This window comes from Danio rerio, chromosome 11 (assembly GCF_052040795.2).
Source record: "Danio rerio strain M-AB ecotype USA chromosome 11, GRCz13ab, whole genome shotgun sequence".
Taxonomy (NCBI): Eukaryota; Metazoa; Chordata; class Actinopteri; order Cypriniformes; family Danionidae; genus Danio; species Danio rerio.
This window is the reverse complement of record NC_141031.1, coordinates 672,501-689,717: the sequence shown is the minus strand read 5'-3', so window position 1 is coordinate 689,717 and position 17,217 is coordinate 672,501. Positions and strand designations below refer to the sequence as shown.

General features: G+C 36.3%; 3 protein-coding genes across 5 annotated transcripts in view; all 3 read left to right on the top strand.

Moving 5' to 3' along the window:
* syn2b (synapsin IIb) overlaps positions 1–7,601 on the top strand; it is a gene marked incomplete at its 5' end in the record, with an annotated part of 84,101 nt that extends 76,500 nt beyond the window's left edge. The window contains 2 exon segments of the mRNA NM_001327771.2: positions 4,950–5,550; positions 6,665–7,601. Coding sequence (NP_001314700.2) covers positions 4,950–5,550; positions 6,665–6,794 — 731 coding nt within the window.
* The window catches only part of poc1a (POC1 centriolar protein A), a 521,349-nt gene that overhangs the window by 77,162 nt on the left and 426,970 nt on the right, over positions 1–17,217 (top strand). The gene's annotated exons all lie outside the window — the stretch shown is intronic.
* pparg (peroxisome proliferator-activated receptor gamma) overlaps positions 12,072–17,217 on the top strand; it is a gene marked incomplete at its 5' end in the record, with an annotated part of 74,222 nt that continues 69,076 nt past the window's right edge. The window contains 1 exon segment of one of the 3 annotated variants that reach the window (NM_001442015.1): positions 12,072–12,270. 3 annotated transcript variants of the gene reach the window in all.

Sequence of the window (17,217 nt, the reverse complement as noted above, 5' to 3'; positions counted from 1 at the left end):
CTGGCCCACACAATCAGCGTTTGCTTGATATAAAAATATAGATATTTATTAAAGATTGGCTTTGATATTTGGTTAATATTTATTTAAGTTGTAAAATAATTATTTGGTTATTTGCAGTGTGGTGGCGCAGTGTTTAGCACTGTCACCTCACAGCAAGACGTTCGCTGGTTCGAGTCCCAGCTGGGTCAGTTGGTGTTTCTGTGTGGAGTTTGCATGTTCTCCCTGTGTTGGCGTGGGTTTCCTCCGGGTGCTTTGGTTTCCCCCACAGTCCAAACACATGCGCTATAGAGGAACTGATTAACTAAGTTGACCGTGTGTGCAAATGAGAATGTATGGGTGTATAGTGTTTCTCAGGCTGTGTAAAACATATGCTGCATAAGTTGGTGGTTCATTCCGCCGTGGTGACCCCAGATTAATACAGTAATTCATTTTCTTGTCAGCTTAGTCTCTTTATTAATCCAGGGTCGCCACAGCAGAATGAACCACCAATTTATCCAGCTCGTTTTTAGGCAGCGGATGCCCTTCCAGCTGCAACCCATCTCTGGGAAACACCCACACACACATTCACACACAAACACACATACACTATGGACAATTTAGCCTACCCAATTCACCTGTACCACATGTGTTTGGACTGTGGGGGAAATCAGAGCACCCAGAGGAAACCCATGCAAACACAGGGAGAACATGCAAGCTCCACACAGAAACGCCAGCTGAGCTGAGGCTCAAACCAGCGACCTTCTTGCTGAGAGGTGACAGCACTACCTACTACACCACTATGTCGCCCTCCCCAGGTTAATAATGATATATATTTTTTTAATGGTAATAATTCGCTTAAATAGTGTAATCTGGATTGTTTCCTGGATAACATGAAGGCATTAGAAGACTAAAACAGAAAGATGGAAATGACCTTGTGTATTAAAATTTCTTTACTCAAAAAATAATTTGAATGTATTGTAAATGCGGGTCAATCTCATGTAGCCAAAATTTTTTACATCTGGGCCAAATACAACATCTGGCTCCTGTATTGTCTTGTGTGCCACCTTAAAGACGGTGCCACTTCTGGCCTACCTTGGCCATGTTTTGCCCACATGCTGTATGCCAGTGCCGGATGAATGCCTGTTGTGCCAGCTTTATGCCAAGTCTGGGCCAGAATTCTTTGCTATCTGGGAGAACAGTAAACGTGCTGCAGTTTATTACAAGGTAATAGTGTAATATACAACAGCAACACACACAATACAGCCCTGCACACTATTACACATGTATTAAAGGTTCCTTTTTTGCAACTTTTACAGGTTAAAAACTGTTAGAAGAAAGATCAAGATCCCATAATGCATCTCAACAGCAGATATAAAGCAGGAAACATACGGAAAACTGCTCATTTCTGAACATTTTTTACAGTGTAGCTATTTACTGCCTTTGCTTTCAGATATGTCTAAGTGTGTGTGAGTGTGTGTGTGTGTGAGTGTGTGTGTGTGTGAGTGTGTGTGTGTGTGAGTGTGTGTGTGTGTGTGTGTGTGATGTTTTTTATCAATATTAATTTTAATGTAGTGTTTTGCATGAGTGCTGTGTCAGTCCACGTGCTCTCATCCTGAATACCTGCTGTGTATTCAAGCCTTTATTATGATTATTTTATTACAGTGTTGTGTTTGTAGTATTTCCAGCATGGTTTGTAATAATGTGTTGGAGGTGATTCTTTGGTGCTTATTTGTTTTCCAGCTTGATGAACTGTGATCATTCTGTATGAGGAGAGTAGAGTTTTAGGATCAGCTTTAATGACTGTTTGGGATTGGGCTAGATTTACCATGACCTCTCGACTGTCAGCGTATACTGTATTTATTTCAGAGCAATAGAAATCCTACTGTAGTGGAACAATGGGTGAATCGCTGTAAATGTTAATAAATCACAACAAAATCAAAATGATTCAATATTAAAAACAGTATTTTTGCATTGCAGATTTTGCAACAAAGTTTGTTGTTTATAAAAGTTAAGAAAACAATTAAATAATTTCACAATGCAATTAATAATTAACATTTATGTTCCCAAAATAAACATTGATTGATTGATTGATTGATTGATTGATTGATTGATTGATTAGAATTTTTATTTGATTTTGTTGTGAAATGTCACGTTTCATGACATTCACCCGAATAATAAACTCCTCCCACATGAATAAATGTTATAGTAATGTATAGCAAATATTAGTGTCTTTGAACCATACTGTAGTGCATTATACTGCAGTATTTACAACTCTTTGTTAATGAATGCTCCAGCATACTGCAGTACTGACTATATTAAACCCATAAACTGTAACATATTTAATTTCTACTATAGTAAACTGCGGTGTATTGTAGTATTATATACCCTATAATTAAAGAAAACTACAGTATTGTGGCGTTGGTTTATATTACTATTGTTGTGTTACCATAGCAACTGTAAAATCACCACAACAGATTAATTATTGTAGTTGTGTTACCATAGCAACTGTAGAATCGCCACAACAGATCAGTTACTGTAGTTGTGTTACCATAGCAACTGTAGAATCACCACAACAGATCAATTACTGTAGTTGTGTTACCATAGCAACTGTAGAATCACCACAACAGATTAATTACTGTAGTTGTGTTACCATAACAACTGTCGAATCACCACAACAGACTAACTACAGTAGTTATGTTACCATAGGAACTGCAGAACCAACACAACAGATTAATTACTGTTTGTTGTTTTACCATAGCAACTGTAGAATCACCAAAACAGATTAATCACTGTAGTTGTGTTACCATAGCAACTGTAGAATCACCACAACAGATTATTCACTGTAGTTGTGTTACCATAGCAACTGTAGAATGACCACAACAGATTGATTATTGTAGTTGTGTTACCATAGCAACTGTAGAATCACCACAACAGATTAATCACTGTAGTTGTGTTACCATAGCAACTGTAGAATCACCACAACAGATTAATCACTGTAGTTGTGTTACTATAGAGACTGTAGAATCACCACAGAAGATTAATTACTGTAGTTTTGTTACCATAGCAACTGCAGAACCAACACAACAGATTAATTACTGTAGTTCTGTTACCATAGCAACTATAGAATCACCACAACAGATTAATTACTGTAGTTGTGTTACCATAGCGACTGTAGAATCAACACAACAGATTAATCACTGTAGTTGTGTTACCATAGCGACTGTAGAATCACCACAGAAGATTAATTACTGTAGTTGTGTTACCAATGCAACTGTAGAACCAACACAATAGATTAATTACTGTAGGTTGTGTTACCATAGCGACTGTAGAATCAACACAATAGATTAATTACTGTAGTTGTGTTACCATAGCAACTGTAGAATCACCACAACAGATTATTACTGTAGTCTTGTTACCATAGCGACTATAGAATCACCAAAAACAAATTAATCCAAGTTCTTTACTATAGTATGTTTCAGAAACACTGCAGTATTTGCTTTAAATTACTATAGTATTTTTCATGCGAGTTTGCTGATCTTATTCAATAATGACTGTTTAAAAACGTATACGATTCTCTCTCTCTCTAAGCCATCAACTGCACATCATGAATGCAATGCAATTTTATAACATTGTGGAGAGGGATTCTGAATTTATGCCATTTAGTGGACTCGCTGTTTTTTTATGCAAAGACATTAAATTCAGTAAGCTAATATGGAGGTACAGATTTGGCCTTGGCATTTGAAAATGCAATATTAACAGTGAGATTATAGAGACACCGTGCTTAGTGCTTTGGACACCGCTGAATGTGTAAAGAAGGATGTGTGAGGTGTTCTCAGTGTAGTGTCTATTCTGTATGTTAATGTTTGTAACTGTTTTATCGTGCAAGATGCTATCTATAACACGTAAGAGGTATCTATGTTCAGAGTTTCTAATGTGTCCTTATATTGCATGGAAACTGTTACCTTAAGATTTGCATGCATAACCAAAGAGTGGGTAAAACAGAAATATTTTTGATGTGTGAAAAGTAGTTATTGAATCAATGAATGTACTCGTCAAACATACTTGTGAACAATCAGATGGCTATATGCAGATGTGGCCGCCCATAGTGTGGTCTGAGCAGTAAACTTGGGTCGATTGTGCTATGCTGATGTCACTGCCTCTTTAAATCCAGTACTTGGGTTATACCTGTGATTATTGTCTGATATAGAGCTAGTCTTTCCCCCTCATGTCCAAAGTAATAAAGCTCCCATTTTCCAGACTTACTGTTCTGTGTTGCTGAATGATATTTTGGTTAACCTCATTTTAAATTGAACACCCTTTACGAAAGACATGAAGTTCTGGGGAGTGTCTTTGTAAACGTTCAAAAGGGCCAAAGCCCAGTTAAAGTGAAAAGCAGGGAACACAATCAAACAAGCAAACCCACATCTCTCATACACAAGCAAACAAACAACGTCCCACGATTTCCCTGCTCCTGCATGCATAGTTGGCATGCATGGTTCTTTATGTTTGGTATATACACTTCCCCTTTTGTTTAAAGTGCACACTAATGATATCTGTAACAATGCAAAACATTCCAATCAAGGCCAGGGGTGAACACCTAAAATTGCAGTCTTTGTTCTAAAGATGGTGCATGCAGCCTCTGGGTCTTGGTTCTTTCGTGTGCATGATCCATTGTTGTGAACCTGCAGCTAATCCTCTCCACATCCACACCTATCAAACTGCTGCAAGCTAACTGTCCTGTCTGTTTCATTCTGCTTGTTTGAAGTCAAACATTATTTTGCTTTGTGGACATGACTATCCTTACCTTGGGCGATAACCTTTGTATGGTTACTTTGGCCAGTCTTGGGGGTGCCTTCCTTTTTTTATCATAGATCATGCAAAGTTTCCGGTGCTGGATTTAAAACCTTCTTGCACGATTCAGCATTTGCATAATGTCATAAAATGATGACTCTCTTTTGTACTAAACCTAGGGGGGGCAGTGAAACCCCAAGAGCCACAACCTAAGAGTCAAGAACCTACACCTGAGCCAGTCCCTGCCCAGGAACCTGTGCCCAAAGCAGGCCCAACCCCAACTCTGCCACCCACCACGCAGCAGCCCAAACCCCAGACCCAAGCGGCACCTGAACCCACTCCAGGGAAGCCAACGGATCTGCCCCCCAAACCCCAACCTCCCAAACCTCTTCCCCCGAAGCCTGTGCCTCCTGTTCGGAGAAACTCCAAACCTCAGATCCAACCAAAACCCCAAACCCCCCCTCCCGCTAAAGCTCTTCCGAAAGCAGACACAGATCAGGATCCTGGTCAGATCAAGCCAGATTCAGTCCCTGCTCAAGAACAGTCCCCCGCCAGAGTTCCCATTAAACCCCCGTCACCAGCTAAACCTCAGCTCCAGCCTAAACCAGTGCTCAGAGAGCAAGCCAAACCTGAGGCTCGAGCTCAGCCTGCCGCCCCATCTGAAGCTGCATCAGCCCCTGATAGAGCCACTTCAGCCCCTGCCCCAGCTCCAGCTCCAGCCCAGCCTCCTGTGGAGGAACAGCCGGCACCCCAGCAGAAGTCATCCCATCCTCTCTTGAAGTAAGTCGCTTCACTTTTGCTTCAGTTAGAAAAAAAAAATTTGTCTATTTCAGGAGGAAATGCTGCTCTCTACTCTGGGGGTGCACAAGCATTCTCCTGATGCATTGATACTACTGGATCCCATTTTAAAAGATACCCAAAACTATGCATTCATTGGCAGCGGTGCTCAAATGGAGCTAGTGACGTCACGGTGAGAGGAGGGGTAAGGTGAGCCCATTAAAAAGGCATTGGATGCAGCTCAGATTGCACTGCACCAGACACCTCCCCAACGACCTGGTAAACAACAATGAAAACAGAAGTTAAGACTGTCCAATTTTCGCATATTTGATTATAATCGATCCTGAGATTAGAAAAAAAATGTAGAGCGTTGCTTGAATTAATCTATTTGGAACCGATTGGATTGTTGGGCATTGCTAACAAAATGAAGAAAAATTGACAAATAGATGAAAAGTCATTTCAAAGTTGGAGGGAATATATTTGGTTAAAGATTATGAAGGCAAATAAATTTTACAAAATAACACAGATGCATGTATAAATCGGATGATTTAATTTTGATTCCATGCTGACATTAAGAGTACCAAACTGTTAGGGGCATACCTGCCAACACTCCCATTTTTCCTAGGTAGTCTCCCGTATTCACACCCATCTCCCGTTTTGTCATTTCTCCTGGAAAACTCCCATAATTCCCCCCCTTTCCCCCAGTCCCCAAGTGTTTGGTACAATCTATAACATCCCTGGATTGCTGACTATTCCGATGGCCCCTTCAGGTCTTTGGCTGGTCTTGTTGGCAGGTATGGTCAGGGGTGTCAAACTCAGTTTCTGGAGGGCCACAGCCCTGCACAGTTTAGTTCCATTCCTGCTCTGACACACTTACCTGTAGGTTTCAAACAAGCCTTAAGGACTGGAATTAGTTTCATAGGGTGTGTTTGATTAGGGTTGGAACTAAACTGTGCAGAACTGCGGCCCTCCAGTCTAAAGGAAAGTGCACTAAAGGCAAGTGCGTCTCCATGAGTGAGACTAAACCCCTGTCTTAACCATCTCATGTGACTAAAAGTAGCTGTCTAAATGAAAGTGTAATCTGATCTTGCTTGTGTTTTTGTCCTCTGCTTTGCAGCAAGTCCCAGTCCCTGACCAACGCCTTTAATGCCTTCGGCGACACCTTCCGTTCCAGCAACGAGGACGAAGCAAAGGCAGAGACCATCCGAAACTTGCGAAAGTCTTTTGCAAGCCTGTTCTCTGACTAATGGCCAAATCCCAAAACCACTGAGGGTGGCCAGGGACTCGTCCGACAGATATGCATCCTGGTCTGAGGTTAACTCCATGTAGCCGTGTACATTCAACCTCTCCTCCCAACTCTGCTGTAATTCTCCGAGTGTTAACTAAGAAGGTTAGAGTGATGTACAGTGATCGTTCTCGCCAGTTGTCTACATATTTGAGTCACTCTGCCTCACAACACTGGGGTTTATATGAGGAGGGGATGGCACGATCAGTTGCAGGACGCTGGTGTACGCTAAAGTCGTCTATAACCCTTCGATGTCGTAGCTGTAACGTGCTAATGTATTTTCTTTACTCAGAGACAAACCTTTGTGACTAGTTTCCCTTGTTTATCCCCTGTGTGTGTGGGTGTGTGCGTGTGTATAGCTAGTTGCCGTGTTGTAAGCATTAGCCATTAGTTCAACAATACCTCGGGATCTTTATAAACGCACTTTCCTATTCAAGTTTCCTACGATAATCGTTGCTTGGATTGGTCGGTTTCAACGCAGTGGTGGGATTTCAGTGGGACGCCTGGTGTTTTAGCGACATCCAGCTTGCATCCAGCACTTATCAACCCGTCCGGATATTCATGAGTGCCATGTTTATAGTATCTCCGCATATTGTATCGTACTGTACGTTAAACATCTCAGGAGTTTGATTTGGGTGTGTGTTTATTCCGGCGTCACTCTGTTCATGTTGTGTTTTCTTTGTGCGCAGTGATATTGCTTTGCATGACCCGGTGATAATTGTTTTCTCTGTACAAGTGTCAATAAACATGTGGCGCATCATTCCACTGACATTACGGCGTGCCCTGAGCTTCGTTCGCAGTCATTACATGTACATTCGGCTGAAGCATCGAGTGCTCACATGTACTGTTATGCATGTATGTGTAATCTTTTTTGCCAGTATTTGTTTGTTTCTTTGTATTTTTGGAACTTAGAGGAACCATAAGTGCAAGACTCAATGCCCTGGCCTAATAGTATCTGGTTGCAGCCTTGATGATGCAAGCTGAGACTGCATATCTCAGTGATGCAATGTCAGACACAATGGATTTAATGGAGCTCGTGATATCACTGTGGGGGTTGGGGTTAGGGGAGCCCATTAATAAGCATTGGATGCAGCTCTGATTGCACTGCACCAGGTCTGCTAGTGATGGGAAGTTCAGATCATTTTACTGACTCGGATCTTTGAGTCTTGTTCATCGAGATGAACGAATGTTTTTTCGAGTCATTTCATTTATTTGGTTCAATTTGCCAAAATGTTAGTAAAATGTTACGAATTGCTTCCGAACACATCTACAACAAGCCCAAAAGGTTGATCACACAACAAATAAGTCATTAATAGAAGGAGAAGGAGAAAATAATAATACAATGTTGACCTGCTCTTTTGTCTGTGAAGGTATTGTTGTCTCTTTGCTCACCTCTTCATGTCTTCAAATGTCAGTGATTCGTTCACGTTACACTGACTGTCACATATAATCTTAACCAATGTACACAGTCTGAGCCGATAGGAGCCATGATGATTAGTTCACCTTTCAATTCAATTCTTTTTCCGGCTCTAAACGCGTATGATTGGCCCGTGAGGAACGAATGACTCAGACCCGATAGTTGACTCGAGAGATGAACGGATCAATTCTTTTTCCCTCTCTGAACGCATATTATTGGCTTTTGCTTTTCAACGATGAACGACTCAAAAGACTTGAAATGAACGATACCACCTGCACAAATGTGCGCACGCGTGAATGAACGAATCACTCCCTGAGAGGACTCGTAGTTCCTGAGTCATATTGAAGATTCGTTCAAAATGAACGAATCGTTCATGAAAGACCCATCACTAAGGTCTGCATCCTGGTTATGTTTAATCCACTTAAAACTTAATTGATTTGGTTTGGGACAACGTTAATGAATTGCGCGGAACCTTGCGGTTTTTATAGTCCAGTTTAATATATTTAAGGTGAACGCGGAGCACAAAGTAACACGGGGTAAAATGTAACACAGAGTTTTAAGGTATTTGATCAGGGTTAACCATGGCATGTTTCCGAGGTTTTTATTTTTTATTATAGTCGATATATATATTTATTTTTATTTATTTATTTATTTGTTTTATTTGTGAAAGTATGAATGTAAAATCTATTGTTGTGATTACTGTCCTCTAGGCTAAAAGATGAACACCAATTAAACAAACAAGATATTTGTAGAATTTTTAGTGTGATGTTGAGAGCTTTTTATATAAAAACATTTTTAATAGATAAAAATTTTATAGAAAAAAATAATTGTATTGCTATAATTCAAATAAAAACATTGTATAATAATGAATAATAATAATGCAAATAAATCCAAATGTGTTTATGCAGTAAATAAATAAACGTGCTGTGCTATGTGGAATAAAAAATAATTTGAGCTAAGTACTGAGGAAATATAGCTACTATTTAAAGCAGTGGTCACCAAACTTGCTCCTGGAGGGCCGGTGTCCTGCAGATTTTAGCAGCAACCTTAATCAAACACACCTGAACAAGCTAATCAAGCTCTTACTATGTATACTTGAAACACCCAGGCAGGTGTGTTGAGGCAAGTTGGAGCTAAACCCTGCAGGGACACCGGCTCTCCAGGACCGAGATTGGTGACCTCTGCTTTAAAGTAAACTAAATTTAAATAAATTGTGTGAAATCTGCCTTTATAAGCATGTTACAACTAACCCTCTGTCTGTTACAACTAGCCCCACTGGTGGGGTAAATAGTAATAGTTATACTTCTGGCACTTTTGGCAAAACTGCACAGAAACCATTGGACCGGCGATCATACAACCAGTGCTCATTTGTAGGAGAGGCTTGTGTGTTGTTGGTAAAGATTATATGATTTGTCAAACCCCATTACTTTGTTCATTGTTTGACCAAAACCAAAAGGGTGTTACTCTGTACTCTCTCCCTACACCTTCGGCCCATGGCCCTCAGTCAAGTTTTGGCCCTTCATGAGAGAAAGTTTGGGCACCGCTGGTTTAGAGAATAAGTATGACCAGAGGGTGGCAGTATTGGACTAATGATTTTTTTTAAAGGAGATAGTTTACCCAAAAATGAAAAGTCTGTCATCATTTGTTCTTGGTGAGTTTCTTTCTTCTGTTGAACACATGACAATTATACAGGACCTATTTGCAGCAATGCTAGTTGTTGGGACGCATTCATTTACATTTGTTTTTCCTTTGAAATATTGTGTGTTCTACTGAAAACCCATAAAGGGTTATAAACCAAATGAAAAAGAGTAAAGGGTTTGAGTGAATGATAAGACATTGGGGGAACTATCCTTTAATTGTGACACTGTCATAATATGTCCATTCCAGCTAACTCAATCAGCAAAATTAGGCATTTCCATTTAGAGCTACACAGGTTTGATAATGTAAATATAATACAATAATACAATAAAGCAAAAAGACAGATGTCTGCCAAACTTGAATATTCACTCAAATATTTAATTAGAATTTAATAGTGGCATCAGTTTGCATATTCTCCCCAGTGAAACTGACACAACCTTTACTCAATCAATACAGTTGCACCCTCATTATTCCTCTGCTTTTGTCCAGTCATATGACTGATGATTTCAGAGACTGTCATTACGTCAAACACGTCTGCCCTTTTCCACATATTTATAACACGGTATTTGAACTTGATCATGTGATACGATGATGATAATGCTGCACTGCTGTGTCATTGCTTTTACAGAAAGATTATGTGACTGAATTAGAGAGAAAGTTAAAGAAACATCCTAATAGTTCACTGAAGAGACCTAAATATGATTTATTTATTTATTTTATTTATTTATTTATTTATTACAGTCACTTTTGGAGCTCTCGAGGCATCATTCAGTCCTCATGCACTTGCATAAAAGGAAACATGCATTAGGAATTTTTATTATTTATTAATTAGTTGTACAGTTTGACATGTCGGTAAAATCTGGTATTTGGCCAAACGCCTACATTTAGATTTGGTGCTTGAAGCATTCTTCGCTGAGTTGACAACAGGTGGAGCAGATCGGTAGTGGAGTTATGTACACTTAATTTGGCGTCGTTTTCGGCTCTTCCGCATTGCTCCATGTGTTCCAAAGGTGCTCCTGATGGGAGGAGGAAAGATGGCTGCGTCTTAAAACACACACAGCTCACTAACTAGACCGTATTCACAATTTAGGCACATTTTATAGAGTAAACAAAGTTACTTTATTCATCATAGTCATCATTCAAGGAATAACTTCGTGGTTAGAATAATAATTAGAATCATAATATCAATAATAATAATAATAATAATAATAATAATATCAATAACAATAATAATGTTAATATTAATAATATTAATATAAATAATAATAACATCAATAATAATATTAATAATAACAACGATAATAATAACAATGATAATGATAATAATAAGAAGAAGAATAAGAAGAAAAATAATATCAATAAAAATAATATCAATAAAATCAATAATAATAATAGTAATAATAACAATAATAATAATAAAAAGAAGAAGAAGAATATAAATAAAATAATATCAATAATATCCATAATAATAATAATAATATCAATAATAATAATAAGAATATAAATAATAAGAATATAAATAATAATAATATCAATAATATTAATAATAATATCAATAATAATAAAAAATTAGACACTTAATTTTTATTTATTTATTTATTAGAATGTTTATAGTTAAATTATAATGGTAAATAAAATAACTTTGGGCTTCAAAAGCAACGTGCAGAATTTTAGAATCACACACAATATTTATATATTTATTTTTTAGATTACGTTTTATAATATATAGATGCTAGATTTTAATTCAATTAAACTCTAGTTTGTATAGCACTTTTCACAATGATTATTGCTCCGAAGCAGCTTTAAAAAATGTGCACATTAGTTTAAGTTATTATTAGTCGCCATAACTTTATCAGTTACTAATAACACCAACTAATTAACTAACTAACAAATAGTTTTTAACAGTTAAAGTTATAGCTTATAGAATAGAGCACATCTGAAAAATGTAATTATATTTTACAATAACATTGACTAATATAAAATAAATACAGCATAATTTAAAATATATATTTAAATGCATTCAGAGTGTTTAAAAAGCGCGTGCGCGACATTATTAGCGAGAAATACGCCGCACTGATGTGCTGTCTATGTAGTCAGCTCGCTAGGTGTTGAGACAGAGCCAATATTTGTACTTGCTCCGTGCATCTGTGCGCTTTATAGAGCTCAAACACTGCTGGCTGGATCGACAACACACACCGATCAAACCTGTAGCGTGCGCACAATTACACACACACACACACAAACAGGCTCGCATGCACATCAGGATAAAACACACACATACACACACAAGAAAACTTTTGCAACTCTCAGACAAGACGACAGACAGACAGGAGGAGGAGGAGGAGGAGAAGATCTCTTTGAACACCTTCAGCAGACCCGACAGGTCAGTGTCTTCAACTCTCTCTCTCACACACACACAACAGGTGAAGACACACACACACACACACACACACGCACACATCTACAGTAGTGCAGTCATGCTGCACAGGCGCTTCAGTGTTCAGAAAGCTTCACTCTCCGCTGGTAAGTGTCAGAGAGGAGCTGATCTCTTGCAGGAATATCAGGGAAAGCACACACACACTTTTGGGTTTATTTCTGAAGATCCGTGAATGAACTTCTCAGCAGGTGAGAGAAGTTTTTAAAGTTTCACTCCTAGAAGAAAGTGTGGTGATGTGTATGACTGAGAAACACCTACATTGTCTGTAAAATCATCAGAAGATCATCAGCATTTCCAGATTTGATGTGTCTGTCTGATATTAGTCGGGTTTATTTAGTGGAAAACATTGACTGTTATGCTGAAAAATTTACAGTAAATAAATATTGATTATTGCAGAGGCCTCAGAGAGAGAGAGAAGGGATCTGGGCGTTTTGTTCACACCGTAATTTTGAATTATTATAACTTTACATAATTTAAATAAAATAAAATAGAGATTATTTTTGATTTGTTGATTGCTAAAGTGTGAATTTGAGGAGAAATGACTTCAGAAATCATCAATAAATAAAATCAAAACAGCAGATGATTTTAACAAAGTCAGCAAAGTTAATTTTAATTAAAGAGTTTTCAATGTTTATTATTGTTGAGATTAAATTTTTACAGATGTTTTAGATGCTTAAACATTTTCTGTTCTCTTAACTTTATCATAATGCCACATAAAAACTGTCAAACACAACACAAGCATACATTTAAATTTGTTTTTATAAATTAAGATGGTTTTAAATGATTTTGGTGTATATTTTTGATTTAATAAGACTAGTTTTGTGTTAGAAAAAAAATATTTTATTAACAAAACTAGTCCTGTTAAATCAAAGATGTTCACAAAAAATCTTTTAAAATCATCTACATTTATCAAAACAAATCTAAATGCATGTGTCTTTATGTCTCATTGCAAAGTGTAGTCTCCTAAGTTAACATTTGCAGTGTAAAATCCACACAGAGTTTCATTGTTATCTTCTGGAGTTGCGTGCAGATAAATATGTGAAACCTTGAAATGAAAGTGTTGTTTGTGTGTTGTGCGTGAGCTTATATGTTTCTTTGTGAGTTTGCTTTCGAGCAAAAAGTTGTCAGAAAAATCTAGAAAGTGTCATCATAAACTCAAAAATCACAGCGCAGTGTGTAATAAATCTCAAAATGGTAATTATAGGGATGACCTACACGGTAAAAAATGACTGCTGAGTTTCTCAACTTACATCAATCAAACTGACTTAAAAATATGAAGGTGAACAGTGTAACTTTAAAAAAAAATTAGTTGAAACCTGATTATTAATCAGCTTATTAAAACAAGTTAAATTAGCATATAAATATTTGTTGTCTTGACTTTTTGCCATTAAATATTTAACAGTTTATAATATGAATGTTTAATTGTTCTGAAAATCACAATTTGACACATGCAAATCACATAGAAACTGCCATAATCAGCTCAAAAATCCCAGCTCAGTGTGTTATAAATCTCAACATTATAATGATATGAATTACCTACATTAGTAGTTCTCAAACTCTTTTCATCAAGTACCACCTTGGAAAAAAAATGTCTCTCCAAGAATCAGCTTAATGAGCAGTATTGAAATGGAGTAGCGTAGCAGGCCCAGTAAAGCAGCTACAGCTCTGCACATTTCCAAAACAGGGCAGATTAATTCCTACTATTTCAACATTTTAATTTTTATTTATTTTTGTCAGCCACTTTAAACATTATAAATAGTTTGAATCTTAACACTGTATTTAAAAAATAAATAAATAAAAATAACGAAAAACAAACTAAAAACGTCACCATTTAAATTAAAATGTGCTCTTCAACGTTAAAAATGACAGGTTATGGTTTTTAAAAGCTAAAAAAACTCTACTTAAATGTGGACACCATACAAATCAACACAACAATTATAGGCTATATGTCATCATATTCATATATCAAATCATTTTGGATAGATTTTTAAATATATGTAGCATGTACATATGACATATTTAATTCCTCCATGTACCACTAGAAGGAGGCCCGTGTACCACTAATGGTACATCTATCACAGTTTGAGGACCACTGACCTACACTGTTAAAAAAATCCTCCATTTTTGAGTTGAAGCAAATTAACTTTTCCAGTTGTCTCAACTCACATCAGTCAAACTGACTAAAAATAGATGTTAAAAATTTTGCTGAAACCTGATTAACTTATTAAAATAAGTTTAATTTAAAACAAAAATATTTGGTCTCAACTTTTTTTGTCATTAATAGTTTTACAGATTATGTTATGAATGTTTAATTGTTCTGAAAATCAAAATTTAACACATGCAAATCACATAGAAACTGCGAAATTGAGCTCAAAAATCCCAGCTCAGTGTGTTATAAATCTCAACATGACAATATGAATTACCTACACTGTAAAAAAGTTCATCCTAAATTTGAGTTGAATCAAATGAACTTTTCTAGTCGTCTCAACTTTGATCAATCAAACTGACTAAAACTCTGAAGTAAACTGTGTTTGACTTTAAAACAGTTGAATCCTGTTTAACTTATTAACCTGCACTGTACAAAATTATATAAGCAATTAGTCCTGACAGCATATATTTTTAGGTCATTGTAGCTTAAGTTAGTCATCTTCTAACTTAATTTTGTAAGTTATGAAAGCTGTTTTAAGTCAGTTTAACATAATATGAGTTCATTGGGCTCATCAGGTTAATTTGATTCAGCTTAAAAATTTGAGGCAACCTGGATTTTTACAGTCTACTCTAAAAAAAAAAAAAAAAATTATATATATATATATATATATATATATATCCTCAATTTCGAGTTAAAGCAAATGAACTTTTCTAGTCGTCTCAACTCGCATAAGTCAAACTGGCTAAAAATATGATGTTACAATTTTGCTGAATCCTGATTAACTTGCTAAAATAAGTTTAATTTAACACAAAAAAAATATTTGCTATCTTGACTTTTTGTCATTAAATGTTTTACAGATTATGTTATGAATGTTTAATTGTTCTGAAAATCAAAATTTAACACATGCAAATCACATAGAAACTGACAAAATGAGTTCAAAAATCCCAGCTCAGTGTGTTATAAATCTCAACATGACAATATGAATTACCTACACTGTAAAAAAAATCTTCCTCAATATTTGAGTTGAATCGAATGAACTTTTCTAGTCGTCTCAACTCACATCAGTCAAACTGACTAAAACTCTGAAGTTAAACTGTGTATGACTTTAAAACAGTTGAATCCTGTTTAACTTATTAACCTGCTTATATGAGCAATTAGTCCTGACAGCATGTGTTTTTAGGTCATTGTAACTCATTAAGTTTAGTTTATCATGTTCTAACTTAATTTTGTAAGTTATACAGGCTGTTTTAAGTCAGTTTAACATAATTTAAGGCTACCAGGATTTTTACAGTGTACTCTAAAAAAATACTTGTTAAAATAAGTTAAATCAACATAAGCACATGTGCTGTCCCGACTTTTTGCTATTAGATGTTTATGTTACAAATGCTGAGTTGTTCTGAAGTGCATGCAAATAACACAGAGTTATTATTCTGAATGATGGTCTTTATTTCATTATTTGATTGCACAATGCTAGCTCATTTGTGATTTGTCAGATGTGCAGTTTGAGCATGTTATAACACAAAGGCTGTCATCTGTTGGCATGAGATGTAATACATGAACTACAGTAGCGCGTCCATTAAAACGGACAAAAAAACCTCTCCAATCTTTGCCAATGTAAGCAGAGATTAATTGCAGAACTGAAGTCAGATTCTTGTGACTTTCTCAAATATATACGCACTTAGTCTGGCCTGCTGTTATTTAAGGAAATCAAAGGACCTTTTGACATTTGTGATGCATTACACAAATTGCGAAATTAATACGAAAGAGAGGTCAGTCGATATCTAATTCTGCTTTACCAGTAACTCTGAGCTCATTCAGACGCCCGCTGCTTCTGCATCACAGACGTACAGAAACTGAAAATGCAAATCGAAGCTTTTTGTTTCGAGTTCTGGCTGTGATGTTCACATGTTTGACTTACTTTTGTGCTTATTACATTTATTTGTGGATGTTTATGCTCAAGTTTAAGCAATTTTAACCCTTTATAGTGCGTTAATATGCTCATTGCAATGATTGAGTGTAGTAAAGGATGAAGGATGACTTAAGGAATTTTTTTAGTTGTATTTTAATTTAAATGGAAGTCATCATGCATGACTCCTCTCCTGATAAAGAGTTATTATCACTGAAACAACCTGTTCAGTTGTTTAATATGATGCTATTTTATTTTATTTTTAATTCACTTTAGTTCATCTTTATTTCTGTAGTGCTTTTATTATGTAGATTGAGTCAAAGCAGCTGAACAGAAGTTCTAGTAAAAATCCAGAAAGTCAAAATGGAAATTGAAGCTTTGTATTTGGAGTTCTGGCCGTGATGTTCACATGTTTGACTTATTTTTGTGCTTATTACATTTGTTTGTGGATGTTTAAGCTGAAGTTTAGGCAAATTTAACCCTTTATAGTGCGTTAATATGCTCATTGCAATGATTGAGTGTAGTAAAGGATGAAGGATGACTTAGGGAAATGTTAAAAATTGTATTTTAGTTAATTTAAATGGAACTCATCATGCATGACTCCTCTCCTGATAAAGAGTTAATATCACTGAAACAACCTGTTCATCTATTTTATATGATGCTATTTTATTTTATTTTTAATTCACTTTAGTTCATCTTTATTTCTGTAGCACTTTTATAATGTAGATTGAGTCAAAGCAGCTGAACAGAAGTTCTAGTAAAAATCCAAAAAGTGAAAATGAAAATTAAAGCTTTTTATTTGGAGTTCTGGCCGTGATGTTCACATGTTTGGCTTATT